Source organism: Gambusia affinis, linkage group LG17 (genome assembly GCF_019740435.1).
Source record: "Gambusia affinis linkage group LG17, SWU_Gaff_1.0, whole genome shotgun sequence".
Taxonomy (NCBI): Eukaryota; Metazoa; Chordata; class Actinopteri; order Cyprinodontiformes; family Poeciliidae; genus Gambusia; species Gambusia affinis.
In genome coordinates this window covers 12,438,628-12,455,414 of record NC_057884.1, presented here as the reverse complement: position 1 = coordinate 12,455,414, position 16,787 = coordinate 12,438,628, and the positions used below count along the sequence as shown (strand labels likewise).

At 36.3% G+C, this 16,787-nt stretch overlaps 2 protein-coding genes across 3 annotated transcripts; one reads left to right on the top strand and one right to left on the bottom strand.

The window, feature by feature from the left end:
* Positions 1-291: 291 nt before the first annotated feature.
* On the bottom strand, positions 292-9,075 carry mtfp1 (mitochondrial fission process 1). Its single transcript, XM_044096233.1, has 7 exons — positions 8,797-9,075; positions 7,141-7,311; positions 5,893-6,020; positions 4,939-5,171; positions 830-4,140; positions 561-749; positions 292-483 (listed from the first exon to the last, which is right to left on the bottom strand). The coding sequence occupies exons 2-5, from the start codon at positions 7,199-7,201 to the stop codon at positions 4,074-4,076; spliced, it is 489 nt and encodes a 162-aa protein (XP_043952168.1). The 5' UTR covers positions 7,202-7,311; positions 8,797-9,075; the 3' UTR covers positions 292-483; positions 561-749; positions 830-4,073.
* On the top strand, positions 8,582-15,978 carry lman2la (lectin, mannose-binding 2-like a). Of its 2 annotated transcripts, XM_044096231.1 has the most exons (9): positions 8,582-8,800; positions 9,149-9,267; positions 9,484-9,601; positions 9,712-9,794; positions 9,919-9,951; positions 12,118-12,279; positions 12,370-12,484; positions 12,721-12,846; positions 12,957-15,971. In XM_044096231.1, exons 1-9 carry the CDS (start codon positions 8,602-8,604, stop codon positions 13,097-13,099), a joined length of 1,098 nt encoding a protein of 365 aa, XP_043952166.1. In that variant the 5' UTR covers positions 8,582-8,601; the 3' UTR covers positions 13,100-15,971. The 2 variants fall into 2 exon arrangements, with proteins under 2 accessions (XP_043952166.1, XP_043952167.1); XM_044096232.1 differs by lacking the exon at positions 9,919-9,951 and having other exon boundaries at positions 12,957-15,978.
* The last annotated feature ends 809 nt before the right edge of the window (positions 15,979-16,787 follow it).

The following is a 16,787-nucleotide window of genomic DNA, read 5'->3' as shown; positions in this document are numbered from 1 at the left end:
CTGAACGGCCATGTAACCAACTCTGCTACTGGCAGAGAAACAGGAAAAAGCCTAGCATTCCCAAACAAGGGAGAGAGGGTATATGGGCAAACACATGAAGATGATGACAGCATCAACATCACCTTCCTGGCTCTGATTGGTTGCTTCTAGATGCCATTGAAGGCAGTGTGTCTTCCCCTCCCACTAAGTGATAAAATTTCATAAAAGTTACATACTACAGTTTTACTAGTGCAAAGAGAACTCCCCATTAAATAATAATAAAAAAAAACTCAAGTTAAATGAGACTGAACATTTAAAAATTTTAACCATAGGATGCTTTATTTTATATGTAGGCAAAGGTCTTCTGAGGCATATAATGAATCCTGCCTCCTCTCCAGATGCAAAAGTAATAAACTGTGCCCAGACATCCTACAAGAGACACCAGCAATACAGCTGTTACAACCACAGTCTTCCACACTCTGGAGTCATGAACTTCATTAGAATCTGAGGGAGACAAACAAGAGTTACACCAAGATATCCCCAAATCTGGAACTTGTGAGTTTTAGCTAAAAGCAACCCACCTTCACCCAATAGGAGAGAAGATTCTGGAGTCGTTTGCAAATTGAAGATTTCAAGAGGCAACAGCCCATCTTCTGAAGAGTTGTCAGGCAACACACTTTCATCTGGTATAGCAGTATGTTCCTCATCACCATAATACTCTTCGATATCCAACTGTGTTATCCAGCGTCCATTAACAAAGACAGGAGAGCCTGGGCAAGATAACACAAGTATGAAAACATAATGAACAAGGCAGTTATTGACTAACTGCAAAACAGTGTCACCTTCTTACCTGCAAAAACAGTTGATGTGGCCAAATGGGCCACAAGCACAAAATAGAACATCAACATGACTTCGTTAAAACACTTGGCAATTTCCTTTGCCTTTTATTTGCACTCTTTATCACCTTAAATGGAATCAGCTGTGCTCTGACTCAATGAGGACCAATAAACTCAGCTCTTAGGTCAGCTGGTTTTCTATTTGCATAACTCTGTTTCATTGGCCTACAGATGACAGGTATCTGTCAAGCATCAATATTTATGTGCAGATCATGACTCAAAACTAGTAAATGGATGTGTCCAGGAGGATTTATATCTTAAAACCTAAATCCTGACTAAATCATTAATCGTATATTTAAAAAAAAATATATATATATATATATATATATATATTTTTCTGGATGGCATAGTGTTATTTTGTGCATTATACTAAGAAATTGTTTAAGATGTAGCTCTGGCTACACAACCATGAAAATACTGACAGTGATGATTTTACACACAAGAACCATGATTAGAAATCTTCAACCAGACTACAAACTGCAGTCCTGTCCACTGACTTGGATGCAGAGTTAAATAAATATTCATCCAGACATCTATTGGCTGTACCTACTCATCCTTGCAGGGTCACACAGTGGGGCAGTGGTGCCTTTCTCTAGCAGTTTTTGAGTAAGAGGCCTAGACAGGTTACCAGTCCACCACAGAACCACATGCAGTCTAAAGGTGATTTAGAGAATTCAAAACCATAACCACCAATCATGTTTATGGACTGTGGATGGAATGTGGAGTACCCAGAGAGAACACAGCTACAGGAAAAGCATGCAATCTCCATGCAGAAAGACCACAGGCAGGGACATTTCAGACAGTCCATATTTTATTTCCCCCATGGCCCAAAAACAACAGAATATGAAGAGTAACTTTATATATCAGATCTGAGTCCCCACAATGTGAACAACAGCAACAAAACAAACTGTACGTTCGTTTCTTTTCAGCTAAGGCTAAAAATATGACTCAAGGTCACATTGATCAAAAAATAAACATTTCTAAAATACAATTTCTAAAACCTTTTAAAATGAGAAATGTTAAAATGTCATGTGAATAATGTTTTTCTAGGCAGGTCATCTTTTTTTTTTTTTTGTGGCAGACATTTTAACATATCAGGAAAGGTCAAATAAAAATATAGCAAATATTGTGGCTCAGTTTGAATTTACTGCATTTGAACTTGGAGTTTCTAGTTTTCTTGCTTTGATTAATTAAAATGTCTGGCAAATGTATTTATGCATAATGAACACAATGCGTGCTTAAATGTGTAAAATGGTCAGCACAGTAAAGACATTTATTTCAATGCTGACAAGTCGTCCCCCGACAAAGTTGTGCTAATTGCTGATGTTGACACCCAAACTTGTAGCAAAGTTTTGCATGAATGGAATAAACGGAAATAAAAACGAGGTGACATATTAAAGGGGCAGTATTATGTATTTTGTGAGTAGGGTGTAATTTTGTAGCACAATTAAGTAAGTCATGTTTTATATATAAATATATAAAACATGACTTAAAAGAAATTTGACTTCGCAATTTAACACCTTGAAATTGGGCCTTTGCCTCGTTAAGGATCTTTCTGATCCTCTGTCTTTAGGGAATCATCACAACAATGTGCTTCCATTAAGACTTTAATGTCGATATTAGGAGCGGTGCATTGTGAAGTAGCTGCTACGATGAGCTCAGTAGATGAGTAGTTCCACTAGGTGTTTGCTAATTGCTGCTGACTAGTCTGGAGGAACTGAGTGGGGGAATAAGACGGGATGGGAGCTCTGTGAGGCGGAAGTTCTGCTTGGAGATTGCAGCTGCAAAGAGAGACTGCATGGAAAAGGCATTGATCAGTGAGACCAAGCGTTTTGCACATCCGATTGGCTGCCGCTTGAGATTCAAGGATTGCTCAAAAATAAATGAAAGAATCAACTCCGGGTATGTTTTTGATTAGGGAATAATATTAGAACATGGTATAAAACCCAAAAAAGTCGATTTTACATAATACTGCCCCTTTAAATAGATGGCCTGGAGTACAGTATTCTCAGCTGCCTGCAGTTCTTGTTATCAAATTTCCCTTCTTAATTTCTAAATATTTGTAAATTGAGGATTTTTTTTAAATGCATGTTACATGTTTTTATCTGTTGTTACAGCCTCCCTCCAATACCCCTAGACTGCCTTGGGGATGTAACAATGCAGGAAACAATCCTTGTAATTTTAAACTCATCTATACACACACAATGTTTCCCTTGCATAGCTCATTATGAATTACAGCATCTGACTGAAATTGTCACAATCTTGACAAACAGTATTGTAAAATTTGTTATTCATTCCTAATATCTATTCAGAGATCACTATTACATAATGTGTAATGTACCTAATCTGAGAACTGAAAAACTTAATGTGATTTCAATGCCCAGCGTTTAGAGGTAAAGTCAAATTGCACAGTTTTGCTTTTTCATCGGCTCAGGCGCCAGGAAGTAGATATAAAACTCAGTACTGTTTACAGTATTAAATGATCTAAAATTGCTATTTCTAACCGTAAACTGAATTTATAGTGCATAGAATCAAAGCTGGAACTACATCGTAAAGAAGGCCGTCAGTGAAAGCTTATTATCCTTCAAAAGAAAAACAACTTTGAAAAAGTGCACCAAGTAACATCTCTTAAGTGCTGCAGGTTTTTTTCAGTAACAGAAACCTTTGACAGTGACCTGGCTCATTGACCTGCCATTATACTACAGTGCCATTGAATATGGCTAATTATAGCACACCAAGAGTTCACTAATACAAATGCACCTTGATGTTTAGATATTAAGTACTGTTTCACAAGCCAGAGAAAAAAAAGATTCAGTTCTCTTTTGAAAGATGGCAACATTTGTAGTTTTCTTTGTCTTCTAGGAATTTACTATACCTAACCTAAACAAGCAGGTAAAGTGAAGATGTTGTATCATTTCTATATTACTACATTCTCATTAAGATTTATTTTGGTAATATAACCCACACTGCCCTGAGGTTAAAACTGAGCCTACTTTGGAGCAGGATTTCCCTTTAAATCACCTAACCTTGTACATAAATATCCAGCTATGGTAATACCATAGTTTTTACCATAAAAATTATGGTATTACCATTATATCACTAAGCGAGTCTTGCACCATGAAATGGCTGCGTTCCAGAGTGTCTGCATAATTGGTGCAAGTTTGCAGACTGGTGTGCTTCCAGTCTGCGTGATCCTCTTTATTCGTGCTTCTTTCCATCATTGTAGACCTTCCTAAGGCTCGAGTCCAGCAGGAAATCCACTGACCTACAGTGTACACAGAGCAGAACATGTGATAAAGAATGCATTATGTTAAAAACTGATTCACTAAGCAAAAAGATTCAAATTAAACCTATGACACAAATAGAGATGGTAAAGTGAGACTCAAGTGGAACAAAAGTTAAGGAATTAAACATTTTGACTTATAAGATTTAAAAATGTGATTACACCAAAATTATTAATTGTATAAAATATGTATAACAAAAATAGATTTATCAATTAAATATTCACCAAAAAAAAAAACTAAAAATGTTTTTTTTAACGTATCACTTTGTTCAGTATGTTGGGGAAAATCTCATTTGGACATCACCTAATTTTTATCCACCATCTAGGATGTTTACAAGCATTATTGACCTTGTTTCAGGTGAATAATGCTGTGAAGTGCTAGGAAGCCATTTCCTTATCGCTGTTTAAAATGATATGCTGACAAAAAACAGCACATTCTTGATTCAGACACAAATAAATCCTACGCTGACTTAAAGTTTGATTTTTCAAAAATATTCACTGTGAGATAATTCTGTTGCAGTGAAAGTTGACTTCAACTGCATATAATCATGGAGGATAGTGAAGAGTTGCTCCCCAGTAAACCCAGGTTTACACTGTAGCTGTCATTTTGTTGGGGTTTGCTAATCTGCTAAAAATAAAATATATGTCAAGGTTAATGTAATTTTAGCAGCAAGAACAGCTAAAATGATTAATCACAAGTCAAAACCTCAACTGTGAAGTCTTACTGCAATATACACATGATCCAGATACGACGAGGACACACACACATTTTGTGCCAACCTGTCTATCGGAGTGATGATGAAGGGGATGGTGGAGAGCCCAATAGCTGTGGTGGTCCACTTGCGAACAGGCAGAGGCCACTTGGTGGACTTGCCCAGCAGATACAGGGACGCTGCGCACACCCGGTTAATAGTGAAGCCCGGGATCATTACAGAGGCCAGGGCCTGCCACACAAACGTGTCCACGACCGCTACGGCCACTCGTGTCGTCTTCCCTGGATTGTCTCCGTGGGCCTGGAGGGACAGATGGAGGAGCAGAGGAGGAGGGCAGGACACTCAGTGGGTGGACACAATATTATCTGGTGGTGCATTGTTTCCTTGTTTTCTGACTTCAACTTACATAAAGAGAAAATCACATTTACCTGTTTTTTATGTGTAATAAAACTGAAATTGCACACACACGATATATTTTAAATGATGACTGTATTATTATTAAGGCTGTAGTTCATGCGTCTAATTTAAAGGCGTGGAAAGCAATAGTTAATTTACTCTGAGCAGATTTGTAAATTGGAGAACTAAAAGCTGACTTTCTTACCTACAAATTAATAATTTAAATGCCATTACTAAGCCTGTCGCAATAAGCAGTTAATCAATGCTGATTATTAACATTTTTGAAGGACAATTTTCTTTACAGGGACTTGATAATCTATTTCAGTTGTGTGTGGTTTTTATTTCCTTTTATGCATTGTTTTTGGTTGCATTTTATTTTGGATATTTAAAATATAATCCCATTTCAGTGTGGAATGTTCTATATAAAATTGAAGTTTTTAGTTTTTGCATTATTACACCATAATCACATTAGCTGAAAATTCTCTCAAAATGTCAATATTATAATTTTTCTCAATGATTTCTGGGACAATTTATCATCCAGCATGATTTGTTATTGTGACAGACCTAGCTATTACCACATTTTTTTTTTTTATGAAAATACAATAAATAAAGGGTAATTTCTTACCACAGCTGCTTTTTTGCCTTTGTCCACTGCATCTGCGGTAACATAAGCAGTGGCCACAGCATAGCTACCCCAAACAAAGCTCACTGGCACCAGAGCACGGAAAGCCTCCCCAACTTCATTGGCATAGCCTGCGGGAATACAAAAATAGATGCAGTTAGGACTTTAACCTTGTTGTGTTCTCCAGATGTAAGAATAGTCTTCTTCCTGCAACCCAGAAGTCTGTTTTTAGATCTGGAAACCCAACACTTGATGACATAACCAAGTTTTTTATGAGTTTTTTTTAAACCAGGAAATGGGAATACCTGAAGATGTTAAACTTGAGTGTGTGTATTACATACTCACAGAACAATTGAACACCCACAGTCCATTTGTGATACATTAACATATCAGCAATATTTGTATTTGATATGCATGTCAAAGATGTACAAACGTACGTTAAGAGACATGTAAGTGCATAGTTATTATTCAAATCACATTTTGTTAATGTTTTTGCACATTGCGTTTTTTATATGTAAACCAAAAAAATTAAAGTGATACAACTACAAGTCTTGATTTGAATAACACAACAATGTTCCAAAAAAAATTTGCAAACATGTCCAGATTTCAGTGTGCACACTCCTAAATATTGACATGGAGATAATTCCTTAACAGACAGGATTAGAGCTGAAAGCAAGCAGATTATGATTTTATAAGGGGGATGAACAGATTTCCATGTCAATACATGCATACTGCCCCTCAAGTAAGAGGGAGGAACTGCTGCAGTAGATGAATAAAATCCCCTTCAGACAGGATACTGCTCATGTCCTTTACTTTAAATGTTTACAGTACTAACAGAGATAAAAGTCACTATACTGATGCTGAGTACTATCTGCAGAACAATCAGACCGGAATCTAAATTTGACTGAGAGCAAGTATAATGTTCCTTCTTCCTGTTTATAAGTCACTGGCTAAACTTGCTGAACGACTGAGCAAAACGCTTTAGTACAGAGCTAAAGAGACTATTCGAGTCTACCTATTCAGCCATTCGTTTGGAGACAATCTTCTGAACAATGCAAGACACGCATTGTGTCATCTAGTACCAAACAGTTCTTCAGACGCAAGGTTTGCTACAAATATAGTTTTTAAAGAGAGGGTAGCCAACTATGCTAACAGCTAAAAGCTACGGCGTTCCGACAGTTCCGGTGTCCTCATATGCTCTTATTTCTTACACAAACAGCGAGTCACTTCAAACACGTATTTTATACATACCTAAAAAGCGGACCCATGTGTCACGATAAATGTCGACCGTTTTTTCTTCACTTGGACCCATACTTCCCTCTACTCCATCCCCGTATTATGTCCACAATTGCACGACGCGTGACGGGATCCGACGAACCAGCAGGGTCGTGAAGGGGGCGCGGTCTTTCCCACAGCATCCGACTGGCATTACGACAGGTTACAAAATCCAAGTATGGAGCATCAAAAGTGCCAAGATTACATAAAACCAGTCAATCAATGCATAATTATTAATACATGTGATAACTTAAAACAAATATAATTCACTTGTTCATTTAGTTAATTTACATTGTTTTTTCCTCCTTTCGTAGTTCCATTTTATGAACAAGCTATTTTGCATGCATGTTCAACTTAAACCATGATGTGTGCATTTATTTCAGCAAGGAAGTCCCTGCACCATGCAGGTGCTTTGAATACTACATGCTGGATTCCCCATTCAAATTTACATGTGACACGGAAAGAGGTCAAAAGAGTTGTAAAATACATATACAGAAAAAAAAGGCAAAAAAAATCTATGACAGGGTTGGTCTCATGTAATATGTGATCCCTAGATCCCTAAACTTATATTGTGTCACTACAAATTTATATTGTGAGTAGATAGTTATGTACTACACTCAAGTTGCTCTTATAGGTTGTCATGGAACTTGATCTGCTGTTTAATGTGAAACATCTTGACATCCGCCATTTATTTTGTACCTATAACGATTCTGCCCTTCTGAAAATCCAAGATGTCAATAACGTCATTATAACTGTACTAACAGACTGTTGATACCATTAATCTAGTAAATTAATTTATTAAACATCATGCACCACTTAAATATTTGATTGATGTGTTCACTGACAAACGTATTTGATCATTTATGTTCATTTTACCAGTGTGGAGGAAAGTTTGAATTTTCTCCAGTCTAAATATAGGTTTGATCCAGTGGAAAAATGCTCATTATCTTATTTTCTGTTATTTTTGTTTTTGAATACCTGTCAACAAATAAATATCAATTTCATAAAGATATATCTTTATGAATTCAATTTCATAAAGATATATCTTTATGAATTCAATTTCATAAAGATATATCTTTATGAATTCAATTTCATAAAGATATATCTTTATGAATTCAATTTCATAAAGATATATCTTTATGAATTCAACTTCATAAAGACATATCTTTATGAAAGCTATATAAATTACGGATAGTTTTTATATTACGTGAAAGCACATAATTCAGAATATTTACCACTGCAATTTCTTAAACAGTCGTTTGTTTCTAAGGATTCGTAGAGACTGTAAATATTCATTTCTGTTTCTAAAGTAATGCGGCCAATTATAATCACGTATTATGACTGACAATCATATTAGCCAATTAAAATGGGTCAAACAACACGGTGGACCAATAGAGACGAAGCTTGCGTTTTTTGTATGGTGAGTTTTGACCCACCATGGCTGCCGTTAACAGCAGCGAGCTCAGCCGCTCCAAATCACAGCTGAACGTTATTTCCAAATGGAACATAATGCAGTACAAACTGTATTCAACTTTTACTTTCCTTCTTTTATTCGTAAGTCTGTGTTTTTCCGACGATGACCATGAAATGGAAGAGTTTCTGAAGCGGGAGTTTTCCCTCTCCAAGCCTTACCAAGGTATGCCATCCGTCCAGGAAAAGCGATGCAGGGGTGGGGGGCAGCCTGGAGGACAGATGTTTCCAGAAGGATGCTTTCAGTAAATAAACGACACCTTTGTTAAAATTTATCGCTCCCAGTTTAACATGTATGGAAGTCTTTTTCGGACAGAATACAGCTTCCTATCTTAGATTTTGCTGTTATAGTTTACTACTGCGTTACCATGCTATTATTATTCTCTCAATCCTTTTTCGTCTCTTTCTTTATTATGCCAGCTTTATTTTAGCTGACTAAAGAGAGCTGCTTTGGCATTAACATCCACCTGCCGAGTCAGCTCTTTAGTAATGATTATATCTTTTGTGGTCGCAGGTGTGGGATCTTTAGGCTCCTCCCACTGGGAGCTGATGGGGGATGCCATGGTAACCACTGACCAGGTGCGACTCACACCGGATATGCAGAGCAGACAGGGGGCAGTATGGAGCCGCATTGTGAGTAGCACAATCTATTGCTAATAATTGATTTACTATTTTACATGTTTGATGCTAGTAGACCAGTCAGTCTCTCTCTCTTAGCTCTAATGTTAGCATAACAAATTTCTCCTATGTAGATCAACATTTACTTTAGGAATTAAAGCAAAACTGAAGGTTTCTTTTAATATTCTTTTGATTGAATGATGTCACTTTATCTTTTGCTTCTTCTTTTAGCCATGCCACTTACAGGACTGGGAGATGCAGGTGCACTTTAAGGTTCATGGGCAAGGAAAGAAGAACCTTAACGGTGATGGTCTAGCCATTTGGTATACCAAGGAGCGCATGCAGAAAGGTGATTATGATAAGATATAATGCAATGTAGATTTAACTCATTGTGGTACTAATCTTCATATTTCTAATGTTTCTCTCCATCTATAACACTCTACTTTGATGTGCCTCCAGGTCCTGTATTTGGAAATATGGACAACTTCACTGGCCTGGGTGTGTTTGTGGACACCTATCCCAACGAGGAGAAGTACATAGAGGTAGGCTTCAGCACTCCTGCCTAAAGCCGGGTCAGTGAACTAGCGCCTCACACTGGCAAGGTGTTGTTGCAGATCCGTGTAAAGGGGCTGTGTTTCTGTTCTTTGTGCAATCATTTGGACACAGGCGCAGAAGAAGAGATACACCCCCCGCACACAGGTAACCAGGTTCTGTGTTTCAAACAATGTAATGGAAATCCATCCTAGAGTTGCATGTCGCTCCCAAAACCAAAACATTCTGGTTTGCAACATTTTTGTTCCTGCATGGTTTGCTGTGTGGTTCACTGACTGTTTTACTCACATTAACATACTTCACATTTCACAAGCCATTCAAAATATTTTTTATATCAAACATTAAATTAGAAAAAAAAACTAAAAATAGGAACCTTACATCAGACTCCAAAAGGTTCTCATTAACAAGAAAATTATATAAGAAATTTTAAATGGAACTGATGCAGTTCCTAGTTATAGGTTTAAAAATGTCAGCATCTCAAAGCTTTCTAAATAAATTGCTTTCGATGAGTTGAAGGCATTGACTTTATAATTACTACACAGCCTTGCAGTGGTAGTCACAGCTTAATCCACATTTTGTCACAACCTAAATATTAAACTAAAGATGTTTTATTAAGAATTTATGTAACAGATTAAAACAAAGAAACATAGTTGAAATGGAAATAAAATGATCTGGGGTTTATAAAATATTTTTTTTTTACTTTTTGCCCCCTGAGTTAATACTTAGTAGAAATACATTTAATTGCTCTTACAGCTGCAAGTTTCTTTATACGTTATGCATCTAGAGATAATTCTCTTGCAAAATACATCAAGTTCAGTCATCTTGTATGGAGAGCAACTATGAGAAATCAAGTCTGGGCCTTTTTATCACATAAACTTGCTTCAATCAAAACTATTCCATAGTAGTTGTGTCTGTATGTTTAAGGTTGTTGTTTTGCTGGGAGGTGAACCTTCAACCCACTCTCATGTTTTTTCAACCTCTAGCAGCTTTTTAAAAAAAATATTTGTTATTTTTCCAACATGATGTTACAAAAGTAACATTTTGGTCTCATCTAGTCAGAGCATCTTTGACATGTTTGTCCTCTCCTACTTTCATTCAACTTTCAGAAAAGGTCAACTTAGTAGAGCGCTTGACAGATTTTCTTCTCTAGAGCTTTAAATATGTGAAAAAGATAACAACTTCAAAAGCCATTTATACTTTTCCCTTTACTTCACAATGGTACACCACTTTATCTTGGTTTATCACATAAAATCAAAAAAAGTTGTATGACAGTTTATTTTCATACAATAAAGAATTTGGAAGTGGGGTATAAACACTTAATGCACATATGTAAGATGTGCATTGGGTATCTGGCATTTAAAAAAGGGCTTTACTGAATTGAACATCTAGCTGGCAGCAAATACTTATTTAGTAACAAGAAAAACAAGAGCATCACAGATTCAGTTTTAGATATTTTTTATTCTGAACAGGAAAAAAGATAAGAAAACACTACAATGTTCCTACGTCCTGGGTACATTTCTGTTTCATTATTATCACTATTATTAATACCTTGATTCATTTATTTAGAGATTGCTTTCCCAAACATTGATTCTATGAAATGTTTCAGAGCTCCTGTTGTGATTTCTACCATGAAATTAGTTTTTCATACAGATACAAGCAACATCGTTGCTAATGATGATTTTAGAAACTTTTGTGGCATTATTTGCCATATTTATGACCTCGCTGTTAATTCATCTTCATATTGTGGTTATATGCCATGTTAACCATTTTGTCAAAAGAAGTATTTAGTACTTCTTTAGATAAAAAGAAGTACTAAGATTAGGCATTTTCTATTCTTTAAACATTTTGTCAGCATTAACGCAAGAAAATAAACATTTTGTTTTTAGCTTTTTTGTCTTTGTGCTACTTTCTTTCATATAAAAGCTTAAACAATTAGCTGATTCACAAATAATTGTTGCACCTTTTTACATTTTTGCTCATATCTTATGACGCATCTCAGCATTTTATTTTGGCTGTCATGATGGTATTGTAACCAGAAATCATTGTTTGTCAAAATGTCAGTGCATGACTGGAGCCATTGATAAAAAAAGAATAATATGAACAAACCAAACTGCAGAATTACAGGCAACCTTCCATTCATCAAAATTATTGAAAAAGATGTTTCAGCAGTTAAATGGCCTTCTAAGTGTGACCAACTTCTTGCGTAGTGAACGTCCTCAAAGTGATCAGCATCAACATCTTTTGATAAGAGTTTAAATCAGACTTTCCTGAATTATCATTGTCATCTCTCTCTTCCCCCTCTTCAACTACAAGAGGATCTTCCCGTTTGTTATTGCCATGGTGGGGAATGGCACCATTAGTTATGACCACGAGCGGGACGGTCGCCCCACCGAACTCGGTGGCTGCAATGCCATGGTGCGCAACCAAAACCACGACACCTTCCTCTTCATTCGATATATCCGCCGCAGGCTCACGGTGAGAAACCGCCGACAAGGAGACACTGCTAAAGAATGCCTACGCCAGAAATTAAAAAACATTTTTGTTTGGCTGCAATCTGTGGGGCAGGTGATGATAGACATTGATGGCCAGCATGAGTGGAGGGACTGTCTGGACATACCTGGAGTGAGGCTGCCTCTGGGATATTATTTTGGAGCTTCAGCAATCACTGGAGATCTCTCAGGTAAATCATTGACACTCCCTGGTGAACAGCACTGAAAACGTTATCAGCCACTACAAATTGTTCTGCTTCATTTAAACAGAGATTCATCCAGTTAATATGTAAATACACACACAGACCAAAATTAAGTAATCGCACAGAAGGAAGGTTTTGGCTCATCTATGCTCGTCGAATCATTTTGGAAGACTCAAAATCGAAAACATAGACTAATTGGGTTTTGTTTTTCTGAAACGTGATAGATAACCATGACATCATTTCCCTCAAACTTTACCAACTCACGGTGTTGCGGAGTAAAAAGGAAGAAAAGGAGGAGGAGCAGGATGTAATAACCATCCCCAGCGTGGATAATATGGAGCTCCTCAGACGTAAGACTTGGGGAAAAAAAAACATTTGTTCTGACACATTTAGATCATTTAATATCCTCTCTCTCTCTCTTTCTCTGTCATATTGACTTTTGTTGTTTTTCTCTTCTCAGTGGGTCAGAATGAAGAAGGGATGAGCGGATTAGCCATTTTCTTCACTGTGCTCTTCTCCATGCTGGGATGCATCTTCCTCATCGTCATCGGCATGGTGGTCTACAGCCACTGGAACGAGAGCCGACGTAAGCGCTTCTACTGACCAACGCCACAAAGGGCTCAGGGATTATTAGAACTACTGTGGGCCACCAACCCAGCTGAGGTCAGATGAGAAGTAAGACGCTGCCACTGAGTGGCGGAGCAGCGGAGGTTCTTACCCAGTTTGACAGGAGGAGGAGGAGGAGGAGGAGGAGGACAGGCTTTCCCTGCAACTGAAGCCATTTTTCCAGGAATGGTTCTGAACCAGCTGGAGGGATTTACATTTTTCACCTCTGATAATTCTTTTAAGTAGCTATGTTCACTGCACTTACTCATATGTTCCTTAAATGTAATAATTTTGTCCAGATGAATTAACTACGGTAAATTAACTCCTCAATATTTAAACCATGTTAAAAGTGTGAGTTTTAAAATAAATGTCAGTCTTCCCTGGGCTGCACAATACACTGCAAATTTATTGTTATCCCAACATCCCTGTATGCAGTTTGCATATTGCAGAGAACAGTCTGGACTGCAATAAATGTTAGGTAGTAATTGAAGTACCATACTTTAAACCTCTATATGTTTTGTAATACAAGTTGTTTTATTGAGCACAAAACGTTTTAGAAGATGGTAAAGTCAGAAGCAGCTTTTTCAATAAAACCTTCTTTTTGAGATGGAAATACCGTAATGAATAAATTTTTTCCAGAAGCGGCAAGGGTTTGCTCATTATCTGCGGTATAAGTTTGCTGCTATGAGCTTATTTTTGCATATCTTATTCATATCGTTATTGTGTCGTTCACCACTATCATCGGATTTCACGTTTTGCATCATGCAGCCTTATTCTTTCCCCAGGTAAATAAATTAGTCACTTTAAAATTTGGTCACTAAGCGACATTCAGATGGGATTTTTAGTACTACATTTGATTATGAGCGTGAGAAAAATGTTTTACTTGCATTATTTATTCAGTTTTAGGTCACCATATTTTCAATTTAAGAAAAATGAGGTGAACTTCTATGTTATCGGTGCATTTTGTGTGGAATGAAGAACGCATGATGCCTAAATGGGCTCTTTTTATGTGAAGCAACAAATTGTTGGAACATAATATCAACCCTGCTGCCCAATATTTCTGAGAGGTTTATAATTCTTTTGTTGAAAGAAAATAAAAAAATACCAACAAATAATTTTTTTTTTATCATTATCTGGATAAGTTTAGTAGTGCCTTCCCTGAAATTTATCTGGAAGGTAACTTTGTACATAAATCTCAAATTTTAAATAACACATTTTTCATGTTGCATTAATGAATACTCTGTTTCTTTATCTTAGCTTAGGAAAGGATTCTGGACCCAATTTCAGCATTTTCCACTTGTTTATTGATGTAACTTAGGGTTCAGGTCATGCTTTTAACAAAGCTGCCTCCCTTCTTACCTTGTACTATCACCATGGTAACTTGTGCTGAAAGCCTAAGCTATTCCTGGGGCACCTTTGGCTTCCTTTTGCGATCCAGTACATATAAAGTGCCTCCTCTTAACAAATCAATGTCCTGAGAAAACGGAGTAGTGGAGAAAATTTTGTTTTGAAGGAGCGGCAGCATTTTCTATCTCCTTTCACGATTATTTTATGTTCCGCAGAAATTTTTGCCACCAGATTGTCTCACCAGAGTGGATCCTTATGTACCTGAAACAGACTGATTATGCAAAAAAAAATTCTGTCTCAGAAAATGAAACTTGGATTTAATAATGTGACATTTTTGTTCCTGTGTCTTCATTGTTATTGAAGACAATGTTATTGGCTCTTTTTTAACACCATCTGTCCTACAAGAACATGCAACCTCCCCAAAGTCATTGACACGGCTTTAAGTTAACTAGTATCATAATGCAACTATAGCATTTGTTGGACAGATTAATAATAATAATAATATAAAAACAAATATGTTGAAGCTCCTTTCTTTTAGAACTCCTGACTGTTTTTAATCCGATGCTGATTTAGCAAATATCTGGATGCAGAATTTTAACCTATTTACAATATTTTCATGGAATCCATTAATGCTTAAATTCATCGTCCTCCAAATTCACAAACTTTTCATAAAATGGTGAATGAGGCCAACCCATCTGCAGTCACATTTAAAGAGAATCGTAACTTAAAAACATGCTGCAGTATCAAATCTAAGGTTTGCATGCCTTTTTCTTAAAATGCAAAAACTGTGTCCATTTAAGATAAAATTGAAGTTTGTGTTTTATTTTGAAATATATCAAGATTTTGTTAAATGATTATATTGCGTTTGTTTATGCATTCTCAAAGCAACATGATCACCTCTCAGTGCTTTTTAGAGCCAGAAAATGCCAGTTTTTCAGCTTGTATGTTGTCTAGACTGCTGTTTACGTTTTGAGTGCAAAACTGATCTTAAAATGTTCATATATGTTGAAGGCAAATCATTGTTGGATGTGATAAAAGATATGAAGATATTTTACATTTGCTGGCTTCCACCACTAGAGTATGAACACGACTGATCTGGGTTTTTAGGCATTTACCAAATAATGTGGGAGAATTTAACTTCGAATATATTTATTAAAGATATTTTTCCTGTGAGAGACTTGAGATTTGCTAAGAATGTAAGCAACATAGCTGCTACGGACAGTCTTTGTCTTTCCTAACACTAAATTGACCTTTTGTTTGTTGTTTCTTTTGTTACGAGTACAAACATGTCTCTTGTCTCTGTGTTGCATATCTTTGCTGTGAGCCCTGCACACATACAGGTCTGACGCAACAGGCTGGTGTTGTTGCACATCATCTTTATGCTTCAAATTGATTTGATTCTTTTTTTTTGTAAGATGACTGCCATCTTATTTCCCATGACAATCATTTGCATTCTCTGGTTGTTTTGTTTTGTTCTTGTTTTTGTTTTGTTTGTTTTTTAAATAAAATGTGTCTCATCTACCGTTCAATATAACAAATCTCTTCTGCTTCTTTAGTCCCGAGTATTTCACTTTGGTATTTTGTTGGACAAAAATATATTTGCAAATGTCCACTTTATTATTTTAGTATCTCTTAATAGAAGTATATTTTGTTAATAGCACAAGCACTACTTCACACAATTAAAAAAGGACCTTTGGTTACACTAAATCAGGGAGGAAACTGTTATTTCTTTTCATAATTGTTGGTAAACAGTTACTAGTATCAAAGTATAAACATGCCACAATTTTATGAGGCAAAATGTTTCATAAATTTTCAATGTATAATTATAAATGTGACAATTTGTGTCTATATATCACTATTTATAATTCTTTCTTTATAGTTCTGTGTTGCAGGATATCATCAAAGTATTTTGTCAATTAGTCTGACCATCAAAGTCAGTGGGTGGGTCCACAATACTGTAAACAAGGCGATTGGTTGAGATACTACATAGGTTAGCCAATCAGGTGCTTGGGTCTGATTGGGGTATTTTTGAGTTGAAATGCATAGATTACTGTAAAATAAGAGTCTGAAGTCACATTTAGAGGACCTAAAATCAAGAAAAACAGACAGTCAGCAGAGCGCCAATGTTTATTTTATTAAAAAAATAAAATACAAACGATGAGCCAGACAGTACACAGTAGACTTGTAACCAAAAACCAAAGCAATTTCATCTGTCAGTCACTGCTCTTTTTTTTCCTTCTTTTTCATGTATTCCACTTTACTCAATTTGGCTTCTTTAAAAGTTACCAGAACAACAATGTAGAAAGAGTGGATTTTCCGTAGTTGGCTGCTTCCCTTT